Genomic DNA, 15,328 nt, shown 5'->3' with positions numbered 1-15,328 from the left:
CATTTTAAGTATAATTCAACAGTTAAGTGTTATTGAATATTTTAAACATTTTAGTCAGATGAAACTGTTTTTAAGACATACTCCGATTATAGTAAAAGGAAAAGATTACAGAATTTAAAAAAAAGCAAAGGGACAGGAGTATAAAGGCCCACGAAGGTAATTCTCAGCCTCACATCTCCTCCCTTTTCCTCCTCCTCCTCCTCCTCTCTTTTCTCTCTCTTTCTCTATCTCCTCCTCTGGTTTCTTTCTAACACGATTACCGCCTTCAAACACTCTTTTATGCTTGCAGTGCATTTCAAGCCTGTTTGCTGCCACAGTGGAAAACGCTTTTTTATTCATTTCAAGGTGTTTACCTGAATATATTTTCAAGAGTGGCCACAGATTGTCAAGGGCCACGTCTCTGATTAATTCGATAAGATTTTCCTTTTCAGAATAAAGAAAACATGTTAGTCAAAGGGAATAGCTTGGAGTTGATAAGCAGGATTGAACCAGTAGGTCTGTAGGGGGCACTTTGGTTTCAGAGGCACTATACCGATGTGACAAACAGTGCAGAATCTGCTGAATATTAGATGTAAAGAGGTTTTTCAGGTGCTATATATTCAGTCTTTTATTGCGTGATTATGTCAGAGAGGATACATTCTCAACAAGTCCTCGAGCAAATGAAAATTGTGTTGATTTCTGAACGTCTGTACGTTCATCTGATCACCGAACACAGATGAGGAGCCTCTGGATTGAGGCCATTTCTCCCCTCTGCTCCCCGTACACGAGCCTCTCCAAACCCTCTCAGTTGTTGACTAACCTCTTAATGCTTGATTGAAACTACATGCTCGAGCCACAGCAATCGCAATCAGCAGCAACCGTCGTAGGGACCAACACGGTAATCGAAAAGACCTGGGCATCCGCACGACCGCTAAAAACATTGGCAATTACGAGCCACAAGGTCAAACCGTACTGTTACTGGTCTGAGGTGAAGTGTCTTGTTTTGAAAATGGTGTAACAAGATGTAGCCGTCCTTCAGCCGGGAACCATTAGACCCCTCGGGCTAAATGTCAGAGCTCTGCCATTTTTTTTTCTTCTTCATGTCGTAGATTTGATTCCCTTCACCCATCCATTTCTCAGTATTGCATGCAGACAATTAGGAGCCTGCTGATGTATTTGTGCACTGGTATCGATATTGCCCTTTCGCTGATGTGTAGCTATTGGCATGTATGCAGCTGATAAAATTAGATCAAAGACTGTGGAGAACTGGCTTTTACAGAAACCCCATGTTTCTGTGTCAGTCAGAGAGGACAGTGAGGGTGATTTATGTGCTGGGAAAAATCTGCTTTTGAGCGTTAAATGAAAACTAACTTGTCAGGATGTCTGTTTTTTATGCAATCAGCAAAGAAAATCTGTAACAGTAGCTACATTTTAGGTATCATTAATTATCCTTCCCAATTATTGCAGCTAATTATCACTGTTATCCTCTCAAAATATTCTGTATCAGCAGGGCCCACAGGGAATTTATCATTACAGCAAATGGCCATGAGTGGACCAATTATCAACACACAGGCCAATTCTTTAACCTGTGCTGATAAAAATCTGTTAGATGATATTAAAGCACATTAAAAGAAGTCCCTATACCTTCCTGCGTGAATTAACATGCAACGTGGGTGTGAATATGTGAAAAGGCTTCTCTATTCAACTGGTGGTGGATGGATGAAGGTCCAGTCTGGGCTGCCTGTGTCTCTGGTAGCCATTAGCTGTGCGGCTTGGGCCAGGGCCTAATCCAGCCAAACTCAGGACCAGAGGAGCTAATTAAGCACAAGCTTTTAGTATCCCAACCTCCTGTAGCTGCACAGTGCCAGCCCACCCCATGCCAGCACTAAATGGGGTTGTAAATATCTATAGTGGGCCACAGTGTGGAGACAGCAGTGGACAGGGGCTGGTAATAGGGGTTGACTGGGTCTGAATGCATATTATAAGGCCAGTATTAGAGCCAGCTAATGAGTGGGGGCGGGTCAGACGGACACTGGTGGTGGGCAGTGTTGATTTTGAGAGCAAATTTTGATTTAGTTTTAGTCACAGTCTTTTAGTTTTAGTTGTATTTTAATCGTTTGAACTGTTTTTTCTTTTTAAGGCTGCAATTAACAGTTATTTTCAATGACGATTAATCTGTTGATTATTAATTATTAAATAGATTTTAAATGTTTCCCAAAGCCCAAGTTGTCATCCTCAAATGTCTCATTTTGCTCACAACCCAAATATATTCAGTTTACTGTCACAAAGGGGTAAAGAAACCAGAAAATATTCACATTTAAGAAGATTTTTATTTTTTTTCTTATTGAAATAGTTATCGATTAATTTTATAATCAATTCAAAATCGAATGCATTTTTAATTTTAGTTTCTTGTTGTATTATAGTCATTTGAATTCAGTTAGGGCTGCTACTATTCATTGTCAGTTAATCTGTCAATCATTTACTCGATTAATTGATTAGTTTTTTTGTCTATAAAATGTCATGAGATGGTGCAAAATGTGAATGAGTGTTTCCTAAAGCCCAAGATGACGTCTTCAAATGTCTTGTTTTATCCACAACCCAAAGATATTCAGTTTACTGTCATAGAGGAGTAAAGAAACCAGAAAATATTCACATTTATGAAGCTGGAACAAGAGAATTGTGACTTTTTTCCCTTAAAAATCTACTCAAACCAATTAATTGATTATCAGAATAGTTTGTTTAATTTTATAATCGATTAATAATCAATTAATTGTAATTTAGTTTTAGTCATATTATAGTCATTTGAATTGTTTTAGTTAGGGCTGTAACTAAGAGTTATTTTCATTATTGATCACTTTGTGGATTATTTTCTCTACCACTTGATTAGATGTTTGGTTCATAAAACACCAGAAAATTTTGATGACATTCACTGTGTCTCATGATGCTCATGATGACGTCTTCAAATGTCTTGTTTTGTCTAAACCCAAAAATATTCAGTTAACTGTCTTTACTGGAGTTAAGAAACCAGAAAATATTCACATTTAAGAAGCTGAAATCATAGAATTTTGTCTTTTCCATAAAAAATTACAATTTGATTATCAAAATGTACATTTTATGATCAATTAAGAATTGATTAATCAAACCTAGATCACTATAAATTGCAATCATTCAAAACGGTAAACCCTATTTCTTCCCTCGTTGTTCCAAACAATGTGATGAAACCGATATGACAGTCAGCCAATATTATCAGCCTATACTGGTTTATCGGTCTGAATTGGTTTCAGCATATATATATATTTTTTTATATTTTTTTAAGATACAAGTGAAAGTTTATTATACATACATACATACATACATACATATATATATATATATATATATATATATATATATATATATATATATATATATATATATATATATATATATATAAATAGATAGAGAGATAGAGAGATAGAGATAGATAGATAGAGAGATAGAGAGAGAGGGAGGCCTCTTTTCAGACCGTATATGAACTTATAGATTTACACGTAATACTAAATTCTACATCTAAACATCAGCCAATAAATCAAACATCTAGTTTTGGTCAGGCTCTAAATGAAAGATAAACTATTCTTTCCCTCCTTTTGCTGGAGACCCCCTGTGACCCACTCCAGGCCCCCTATTGGTCTCCCGACCACAGTTTGAAAACCACTGATGTAGCCAACTCAGTTCAGCGTGCCTCATTTCCTTGGCATAAATTGTAAAATTTATCCATATGTCTGTTCTTTTCTTTGACCCAAACATTGACATTTCTGCACAGTTTATGAGACATGCAGAAGGTAGAGTTGTCACAATACCAGAATTTTAAAAAGAAAAAAAAAAGTCCTAGGTAAACAAAATGATGAATAGATTTCTTTCTGTTTTTAAATTAACAAACCTGCACATGGAGCTGGTACAGCTGAACTCTGCCTGTTTTTGCTTTGCTGCGAGACAAATTTCAGGCACTTCAGATAAATTTACTAAACTAAGGTCTTAAATAAGCACTTAGATATATATTTTTATAGCTTTGGTGCGTTTGATACTAAAATTAACTGATATTATATTGTTGTAAACTAGTGGTATTGAAACAGTATGTATATTTAGAGGAAAGTGCATGCTAGTTGACTTCCCGGATAGATGCCCAGTTGTGTGCATCTATCCTCCCTACCACACAAAGAGATCACTTCTGATTGGTTCGCTTCCCCACTTGTCCCTCCCTAACATTTTTTTGGCAAGAAGTGTCAATAGCTGTTGTCAGTTCTTGTTGTCATAAATTAGTTTGTATTGAATTACTGTCTCAAATGTCGTTGACAAAAAATATTAGTCAACGAAATTAACAGTGGTGGGTGGAAGGAAAGAGCAGAGGAGGAAGTGGAGGTAGAACTCGTGGCGCTGTTGAGTCCACATTTTTTTCACGGGAAAGTCGAGACAAGCCTCCAGGTGTAAATTGATGCAGTGCAGACTTGATGTGGAGGTTGCTGTAAATCAAAAAAGAGCACATCAATCAGGAAAATGACAGAGTAGCATCCTTTACTGCTCTGACAGTGTGTTTTCTCTCTGTTTGTGTGTCTCCTCCAGAGGGGCAGCCTGACCCAGATCCCCGTGGTGAAGGAGACCAGGGTGGAGTCGGGCCAGTTCCTGCTGCTCTCCGTCCTCTGCATGCTCTTCATCCTGGTGGCGCTGGCGGTGTCCGGCACCTTCTTCTGCGTGCGCCAGCGCTCACACCTCCGCATGAAGGAGAAGCTGGCCAGCCTGGGGACTGACACCAGTACTGATGCCACCGCAACCTATCAGGTTAGTTCAGCCCTCCTGCTCGCTGTGAGCCAATCAGGGGCTGGGACACTTGGCCTGCGCTCTGCTATTGGAAGAACACACAATTTGTTTGAATACGTTAGATTTTCTGATTGGGTTGTGAGAGTGTGTGTGTTCATGTGTGCGTGTCTTTGATTCTGCTCTCATGAAGCTTTATGGCTGTTGTGATGATGACGATTAGCTTTTTTGAGTAAGTTAATTATCTTTATTGTGCAATGCAGTAACTGTGCACAAAAATCATCTTTTTGGGTTTATTTACGTTATTTTAGGCTCCTTATTTCCTGCAATTTTGACTTGTTCCAACAGTTTAGAGCCTGACTGATATGTGATTTTTGAGACTGATACTGATTTCAGAGGAAAATGGACTGATTACTGATATGGTGGCCAATATAGTGAAATTAGGGTTGTAAGCAATGATTATTTTCATTCATGATTTTTTTTTCCTGCTTGATCAATTAGTTGTCTGCTCTATAAAATGTCATAATATGGTGAAAATTGTCAATCAGTGTTTTCCAAGTCCAAGATGACGTCTGCAAATGTCCAGAACCCAAAGAATTTTGACTTAACAAAGAAAAAATAATATATTTTTTTAAACCAGTTAATCAATTATGAACATAGTTGGCACTTTATTTTATAATGGATCAATAATTGATGAATCAATTAATCGTTGCGCCTTAGTCATTTTTGTCCAAGTCTTTTGACTAAAATGGCATTCAGTTTTAGTCATTTTTTAGTCATTTGAATTGTTTTAGTTTTAGTTAGGTCTGTGGCTAACAATTATTTTCATTGTCGATTAATCAATTAGTTGTAGAAACAAAGAAACGAGAAAATATTCACATTTAAGAAGCTGGAATCAGAGATTTTTGACTTTTTTCTTAAAATATTTCTCAAACAGTTTATCGATTATGAAAATAGTTGTGAGCAATACATTTGATGGTTGACAACTGAATGATTCGATTCGATTAATTGTTTTAGCTCTAAGTGGAATTTTGTGCCTTTTCTTTTTTTAATTTTGCCATAATATGATTTTACAAAGGTATTTCAAAGAACAAACAACTTAAAAAAAAGAATATTTAAGTTAAATATTGCTGACAATTTAAATAAAGGATAAATAGAAATTAAATGAATAGCTAAATAAACATTAGTCAGTTGCTGATGAGTCTAATACTGTCAGTCAATAGGGGGAGGTTGTAAAACAAAAAGTATAGCTTCTTGTTTACATCTAACAGGGAGCTCCTCGTGTTTTGATAAAGGTTCCCCTTTGTGCTACATCTAAATAACTTCACGGATTGTTTTCTGCATCGTATCTTCTTGCTATCGGTGCTTTATTAGAAAAAATATATGCCAATACAGATATCAGAATCAGAATCAGCACCGATTTTATTGCTGCGTAAGTTTTCACATACAAGGAATTCACTGTGGTATGTTGGTGCATGACAACAAACATGGTGCTAAAAATTTAAATAAGGATTAAGGCAAAAACTATCAGTTAAAATAGCATAAATAGAAAAATTGAAAGTTTATTTATTTAAAAAGGATCCCCATTAGCTAGTGCCATTGACACAAGCTAATCTAATAGCTAATAATATATGAAAAAAATGTAAAAACAGTAGAAACAATATGTTCAAGTGGTACAGTTTTATGCAGGAATCCCAATATATCTGTAACAGGTCAATATATCGACCAGCCAGTATATCGGTCAGACTCTACAATAGATATTCGCTCCATCCAATTATTCAACGCTCACCCTTGCCTGAGAAGTGTGTCTTAGTGTGTTAGTGTGTTGTGTACGTGTGTGTGTGTGTGTGTGTGTGAGACGGGGGAACAGGCCGCCACTGTGACCTATTCCCTCTGTTCCTCCAGGGCCATGGGCAGCCAGGGCTGTATTGATTTTCAGCGTTGGGGCTCAGCTGTGCCCAGCATGGCACTCAGAACATATTTATCTGCATGTCGCGTTAACATTTTCAATATTTAATCAGGTTTTCACAGAGCTGCTGTATCTGTCAGAAGCTGGAGGTGTGACAGTGTTATAACAATGGCCAGAGAAGCAAAAATAAGCACAAATAAAAAATAAGAGTGCATTTTTTATTATTGATTATATGTTTTGATAATCCATTAATTCGTTTCAGTATTTCTTTAGAAAAAAATCAAAATTCTTCTTTTCAAGCATCTTGGATTAGATTTTTTCCTGGTTTCATTACTCCACTATGACAAAAACTGGATATCTTTGTCTTGTGGATGACACAAGACATTTATGGGCTTTGAGAAACACTTTATGGGCCTTATCAACTTATCAATTATTCGAGAAAATAATCAGCTTCAACAATGAACATAATCTGTAATTGCAGTCCTAAAGATTGTGTACATTTTATATTATTAAGCTCCTTTACATTTTTTGTTCGTGTTTTGCCTTTACTGATTAATTTGCCGATCAGTTAGTTGATTAATCGATTGGTTGTTTGGTCCAAAAGATGCCAGAAAGTGTGTAAAAATGTTGATCACTGTTTCCCATAATGCTGAAAAATGTTGAAAATGGTGATCACTGTTTTCCATTATGGTGAAAATTTTCAATTTATGGTGAAAAATGTTGAAAAATGTTTAAACATCCTTAAATGTCTTAATTTGTCTGCAGTCCAAAGATACTCTGTTTACTGTCATGAAGAGTAAAGAAACCTAATTATTAAAATATTTGAGAAGCTGAAAACAGTACATTAGGAGCTTCTTCTGTAGAAAATGATTAATTATCATCAAAATAGTTGGCGGATAATTTAATAGTTGACGTCTGATCTGTTGCATTTGTATGTCTGTGCAGATTTTGGGTTATATATGGCACCTTTTCTCTCTCAGTATACCTTTAGGGATGGGATAAGTGCTCTGTCAGGCGTTCATGTGGGTGTGTTCTCTGTGTTTGACAGATACAGTTGTTTGTGTGCTGTGGGAGAGAGATATTGTTAGATGGCAGCACACACTGTAGACATTGTTTCCTCTTGGCCTGTTTTCATTCTTATTAGTAGTCTGAAACAGGAGGGAGAACGGGGGAAACTGTAATCCCACAACCGGTGCTCCTCTCCGGGCTCCACGTGTCTCTCCTCTGACCCTCTCTGGTGCTAACTGCCTGCTCCCGGGACGATTTCTCGGATCCGGCTGGTACAGCGCGGCAGTTTGCAGAGATGTTGAGAAGTAGGATGAATTATGAGGTGGACCTGGATATTGCCCCGAGGCCAAGGCCCAGGGCACCGCTTCACGGCTGTAATCATTAAAGTCTGACGGCGGGAAAGCTGAACCAAGACCCGGGCTTAGAGGGGCCTGTGCTCCAGAGGGAAATATCACTATGATAGATCATGAGATAGCATGTGCTTTCACGAGGCGTTTTCTCCGGCCTGCCCTGCCCTCGCTGTTATTAATTGAATATGGAAATGAAGTCTGTGTAGATGACTTCCCATGCCCCCCAAAACCAGACATGATGGGGACTACAGATTATGAATTTAACATAGAAAAACCAACCACACCGTATGGAGTAAATCAGGCAGGTTTACACATGCATAGGATTGCACAAATCTGACCATAGGGGCTCATATTTTCATTTTGTTGTATAGCCTACTAGAGTAGATAATGCCTACTCCTCGAATTTTTGATGCCCTGTCTCTGCACTGAGGCATGATGGGAGAAAAGCTGAGTCATTGGGAGAAGTGTAATCTTCGTCGCAGTGGGTCTTTCAGCAAGTCTCAGAATCCTGTAGATATCAATCAAAATAGAAAATTATACTTTACAATTGTGTCGGTGCATTTTTTATCTCTGTGGCTATACATTTACAGTGGAACTCCTGCTTGATTGATGGATAGATTCTCCTGTTTTGTTTCTATCTTTGCAAATTCATCTTTTTAAAGAATATAGTTTTTTTGCTCCATAGAGCTTGACTCTGCAGGATTTCACTTTAAAAGATCGCTTTTTTTGACAAGTCAGAGATCCCTTCTTAAACAGTGACAACGGTTGCTGTGTTGCAGTCAGGTGTGACACACTGAATTTATTCTGTAAATCGTGTAGGGTTCCTCAACCATGTATTTTTGACATAATTAGTATAAGCTCTATAATCCACGAGGATAAGCCATTAATCTACAGGCGAGTGAGGACAGATCAAGTCAGCCGAGATACAGGATTTTACGAGGTGCATTTACAGAACTCAGCCCCTAACAGCAAGGATAAGCACACAACCTACATAAAACTATTGTTATGTGCATGAAAAGATGATAAATACATGAAACCTGGCATTTTTGATGATCAGTGCTTAGCTGTTATTTCCTGTAATCCCCAGGAGCTTTGTCGCCAGCGTATGGCAATCCGGACGTCGGAGCGTGTCGAGCGGCCAGAGACCCTGCGCCACTCGCGGCTCAACAGCGTCTCCTCCCAGTTCAGCGATGGCCCCGCAGCCAGCCCGTCTACCCGCAGCAGCACCTCCTCCTGGTGCGAAGAGCCAGTGCCGTCCAACATGGACATCTCCACTGGCCACATGATACTGGTAAGGAACCTGCTTTGGCTCCTGAGACAGTGTCGGTGATGATTCATGCGGTGGGGAAAATGCAGAGGGAGGAGAGACGGTGAATAGATGGAAGTTGGTTGAGATGTGGTTTGTTGTCAGGCCCTCAGAGACTTTTTGTGGTTCTTAGCATCAGATTGTTACAACTAAACAACCACAACATGTCATGACTCACTGACTGTGCACTTAACTGTCAGGGTGGGTTCAGTGTAGTTTGAGAAACTCCAATGCTTTTCATAAGAAGACTTAAGGTCATAGATGTACATGAGCGATGTCCAACCAGGGCAACTTGAACCCCATGTGTACTGTTTGTTGCAACTGAGTGTTAGCAGCAGCTAACAGGCTTAACAGCAGCAGCAGTTAACTGCTTAAAGGAATGAATAAATGGCTGAAATAGTAATAGTAATGGACTTAAACCATTAAGATAGTTAGCTAAAAGTAAGGGACTAATTAAATTGGTTAGCTAAAGCCAAGGAAAAGGGTTAGCATAATGGATAAAAGGCTGAAATAGATAGCTAAAAGTAATCGATAAGTTGAAATAGTTAGCTAAAAGTAGCTTAATAGAGTGAAGGCTGAAATAGAAATGAATAAATACTTGAAACTGTTAGCTTCAAGTGATGCACTGAAACACTTCGACACAGGAGGTGTGGATGTAGGTGTAGTGAGATCATCTCAAAGGGCCTGTGGGGATACATCAGACAGAAAAGGTTGGGGACCACAGATCTGGAATAGGCAGGCTATATTTTAGGTGAGCATACGTTCTAGTGTATGCTTTTAAAACTCTCTGTGTCTATGAATATGCTAGGCCCTGTGCAGAAAACCAACAGCTTGATTTCTCTCTGTTTATCTGTTTGGATGTGTCTCTTTTTCATCCCTCTCTCACCTCATCCCCCTCAGAACCCTGTTATCTTTGTTTTTTTTTTTTTCATCACTCTTCCCGCTGTTTTCTCCCTTTTGCTTTATCTTGGCTCTGTTGTCTTCATTTTTTTTTCTCCTCCAACTTTTTCCTCCCTTTACTGTGTCATTTTCTCTCTTTATCATTCCGTCCTGCTTCTCTCCCCACTGTCATTTTCATCTTTTACCCCCTCCGTCTCTCAGACTGCTGCAGCAAAATAAGGCAGACATTGTTTTGCGTGATGGGAGCTGCTCAGAACTGAAATATCATTACCCATCTGATTGTCATTTGGATGTTTTAGAAATTTTGTTAGTTTTTTTTTTTTATTATTATTTTGCTTGAAAAAGCTTTTGGTTGCCAACGCTTCCACAAACACACAATGGATTGTTTTAATTTTGCACAACTTTCGCTTCATTCATTTGAGACAAGCTTGATAAAAGAGATGGATAGATGCCTTGCAGTGTTTCCATTAATGGAGAGAGCATTCATCACACTGCACGTCTAGCTTTTATATTGGGAGGCTATAATGAATGAGAGTGAATCTGAGTAATGCCTTGTATTGGTGGTAATAGATGGGTTTTGTTGCACTCGTCAAGGCTTGTTTGTGAAGCCCCTTTTGAAAACATTGACAATAGAAAAGCATTTAGCCCTGCAATAACAAAAGAGGCACCGTGAATCATTTCTAGGAGCTGTTGTTATTAGCCCCAGTGTCTTCACAGCAGCAACGCAGGCTTTGCAAAGTAGAAAGGTAAAACACACAGGGACCTTTACTTCTCTTTCATGCCGTGATTGACATGGAGATGTCCTATAGGGGTTCTTCTTTAAAATTCCAGCGCCATCTCACATGAAACCATGTGTGAGATTGCCTTGTTATCACTGATCTCAGACCTATATTTTCCCATCTCTGCTCCCCTCTCCTCTCATCTCCCCTCTCGCGCTCTTTGGAGCTCACACCGTGTGGAGAAGGATGATGAATACCTGGCTTTCCAAAGCACATACGCTGGGGGTCCTTTTTTTTGAGGCCCAATCACCTCGCACACATGCAGAATACACACACATACAACCAGTGCGGTACTGCGAGAGGTTGGTGCCGTAAGGATAAATGAACTACGATGTTGCGCCCCAGCGTTCAGCCCACTTAAGACTTAAAAAGTCTTGCATAACGACTTCCAACTTCAAAAATGAAATTGGATGCCTCTGTGTGCTGAGTCATCTGCTGGGAGTTTTCCAGAGCTGTGACACACCTCTGCTATCTTACATTTTATATCTCCTCTTTTTTGCTTTTTTCAGCTTAATGTGAAACTAAAACTGGAGCCTGACCGATATATCAGTCAGCTGATATCATCGGCCCAGTATTGACCTATCACAGCTATATCGGCCGATATTGGTATCAGCATATATGTTGTCCAATAGATGCCTATATGGAAAGATTTCCTTTTAACAGAACATAATGCAGATTGTTGTTATTTGTTAGCTTTATAGGCAGCAGTCTATGTATATATTATATTATATATTATATTATTTTTCTTAATTCAGGTTTAACATATACATACATTTTGCTCTCTTCATAGTTATTTATAATTATTAAAAAATTATAAGTTTACTGTTTTAGTGCCATGATTTTGGACCAAAGGGCTGATACTAATGGTTATTGTCACTGTCAATTAATCTGTCGATTATTTCCTCAGTTAATTGATTAGTTCATTGATCCATAAAATGTGAAAAATGTTGATCACTGTTCCCCAAAGCCCAAGGTGACGTCATCAAACCTAAGGATGTTCGGTTTGCTCTTATAAAGGAAGAAAGAAACAAAAAAATATTCACATTTAAGAGGCTGAAATCAGACTATTTTCTTAAAAAAAATATTCAGTGGTCAATTAATGATTAACTGATTCATTGTTGCAGCGCTGTTGAATAGTAAAGTTTATTGTTTGTGTATACATTCAATATTCTGTATACTCTATTCTGTAGAGAGAATATAGGCCAATAGTTTGATGTTCGATTTTTTATTTTCTCCTTTTTATTGGCATCAACATTGACCCCCAAAAATCCAGTATGAGTCAGGTCCTAGCTGAAAACATGCTAACATTTCCCACTGAATTTAAAACCTCAAAAATGATCAGCAGATGTTGCATAGAAGATTATTTTCATTATTGATTGATCTGTCAATATATTTGCAATTAATCTATGAGTTGTTTGGTCTGTTTACTGACACAGAGGAGTAAACAAACCACAAAATATTCATATTCTCTCTTTTGCCTTTTTCATCTTCCATATGGCACTACAAACATGCTAACATTAGCTTCTGAACATGCAAGAGCTCAAAGAATGATTACCAGACGTAACATGTAACATGGTAACATGGATTAATCTGTCAACTATTGTCACAACTAATCAATTAGTCTATTAAAAAACGATTCAGAAAGGTTAAACGATTGTAAGAATAGTTGACATTTAAGTAAATAGTTGGCAACTAATTGACTAATCATTGCAGCTGTAGTTGTTTGGTCCAATGTCTCAAAATGGTGGAAAATGTCGAATACTGCGTGGTGCAATAACTGTACACCAGAAATCACCTTTTTGTGTATATTTACACACTTTGAGGCTCCTTATTTCTTGCATTTTTGACTTACTGATTTTTGAATCAGAGGGGAAATTCATAGATTACTGAAAATATGTGTTATTGGCTGATATAGTGACATTATTCCTACAACTAACACTTATGTTCATTGTTGATTAATCTGTCAATTATTTTCTTGATTAATCTACATTTTCTCAATTAATAGAAAGTAATGGATAAGTAATCATTGCAGCTCTAGAAGCATGTGTTGCTTATGTGGGTGTATTTCTGTGCCTATAGTTGCAGTGCTAAGTCTGTTCAGCACCATGGACAGCACTTTACAGTCACTAAACTTGTTTTTCTCACAAGCATGTTAAGCAAAACTCCACAGTAGTGTCCACAAACAGGGTCAAAATGTTGATACAACTGCTGTTGCTGTACTTTTCCCTCGGCTCAATCACCTCTCCAGTGGAAAAACACTAGGAAAATCAATAATTATGTAGCTTGAGGCTTTTTTTTCATTATGTTGAGTAGTTATTGTTCAATTTTTTAAAATGATGAATTATTAGCTCAGGTGCAGGAAAAATAGCCAGTTACTCATGCAGCGTGTTCTGCCCTCAGTGGCTTTTAATCACAATTTTAAATTTAGTTTATGAGCAATTCTGCTTCCATGTAAGGCAAAACAATGTGTCCTTTTCTTAGCTATTATTAGTCACACAAAAACATACATATTAATACCTTTTTTCCACCTCACACCGCTGTTTATCATATCATAAAGCCGCCCGTACAAACTGTTACCGGTATTGTTCGTTTTAATTTGACAGCGGAGCCTGACAGTAATGTGTTACCTGTTGTGTCTGGCTCCCCTGGTCGTCCCTTCATCCTGATTTCACCCGGCACCCTCTGCTGCCGAGGAGACTGCTTAGGAAGGATTAGACATTGTTTCCCTGACACCCAGGCCTCCCATCCCAACCCTCTGATTGGCAGACATAATCCCCCCATTCACTAAACCTTCGTTACCCTGTCTCTGGAATACGCCATGGTCCACTGCCTCCCCCTAGGAGCGGGAGGGCTTGATAAGGGCCTGCTGGCTGCATTGCATTAAGCTGCGAAAATATGAATTTGGAATGCAATCGATTCAGGGCATCGTTTGAATAGAATGGGATGCAATTCAGAGTGGATTTATCAAGTACATGGAGATGTAATATTGGTAGGGGAGGTGGGATGCTGTCAGGCTGGCAAGCAGAGAGTACTTGTACGGGGTGACAAGAGCATAGTGGTGACAGGCTCTGTCAAGTGGCCATAATGGCATGCTGTCATTTTCCTGGGAAGACAGCACTGTGTGTTTGCGTAGGCGATGCACAACAACACACATGCAAATATACGTGTGTTGCCTGCTATTAGAATTGACATTATCTAGATTTTTTTCCTTAATGATTGCATTTTTTTCCATGCATAAAATTAACAGCTCAAACAGGGATGGTTCAAAGTATAAAATCTGCAGAAATGTTTCAGAAATATCACTTTCATGTCATTAATGGGTTCAGACAGAACCCATTGTGCTGCTGTTTGCTTTCATTATGCAGGTGCATTAATCGCAGGAGTTGCTTTTTTTCAATCTGTAATATATTTACTGTAATAAATCATAAAATGACGACGATATGTCATCAGAGCAACATGCTGAAGTTGGAATACTTGCTTCTCTTACAACAGTGCTACAGCTGCAGTGTTAGGCCTGGGTATAATTTAAAAAATACAATACCAGTACCCTTGAAGTGATACCAATACCAAGAGAGTACTCTATTACGTACCTTTCTTACACAGTGCAGCTGTCCACCATGAAGTTTTCTTCATACCTTTAGTAGGTGCTTGAGATTAAGTTTATGAGCCAAAAGAAATTATTTTTATTCTCTCCAGAAGGAATAGGTGTTCATATCAGTTAAATTGAATCATATTTTAATGCAGTCACTGAACTCAAACTCCAGAGAGTGTATGTTCAGAGCAGTGGGCATTTGTTTTCAGGATAGGGAGCTTAACTTTACATTGACAGTTGATCAACTAACTGTAGGATTTTTCATCACTTGTTATTGTCAGTTTACAATGTTGCACTCGTCTTGTGCTCCTGCGGAGTTCCTGCAGCCTGCCTGAGCTTCCAGAGGTCTAGGGAGGAGCAGGAACAACTCACTTCAACTCACTATATTAAATAGGATTTAAACCTGTTTTATATAGAGTCTATGGCTCAAAGCCACTATTTGGGCTGCACCACTCATTTTTGCACATACAGTTGCTACATATTGCTCCTTTAAAGGCCCAAGTGGCACCTTTGGCACCGTATCTAACAATAAACTTTGATTTCCATTGTCTGGGATTTGTAATGTTCTTATAAGTCACCTAATGTCCTTTTGCGTGCATGAATTCATGAGCCATCAAAGGGTAATTGCCTATTATGTGTTGGACAAGCTTATTTGTGATTATCATCGAGGTAAGAATTGTATGTATTCCGCAAATGCTTGAATTTCCCTTTTGA

At 38.4% G+C, this 15,328-nt stretch overlaps 1 protein-coding gene across 1 annotated transcript in view; it reads left to right on the top strand.

The window, feature by feature from the left end:
- ptprn2 (protein tyrosine phosphatase receptor type N2) overlaps positions 1–15,328 on the top strand; it is a 183,741-nt gene that overhangs the window by 135,660 nt on the left and 32,753 nt on the right. The window contains exons 12-13 of the mRNA XM_084746815.1: positions 4,579–4,794; positions 9,125–9,328. Of these exons, the coding sequence (XP_084602941.1) occupies positions 4,579–4,794; positions 9,125–9,328 (420 nt within the window). The remainder of the gene's footprint in view (positions 1–4,578; positions 4,795–9,124; positions 9,329–15,328) is intronic.

This window comes from Lutjanus erythropterus, chromosome 21, assembly GCF_056507025.1.
Source record: "Lutjanus erythropterus isolate fLutEry1 chromosome 21, fLutEry1.hap2, whole genome shotgun sequence".
Lineage (NCBI taxonomy): Eukaryota > Metazoa > Chordata > Actinopteri > Lutjaniformes > Lutjanidae > Lutjanus > Lutjanus erythropterus.
The sequence above is the reverse complement of the archived record's forward strand: the minus strand, read 5'-3'. Positions and strand labels throughout refer to the sequence as shown.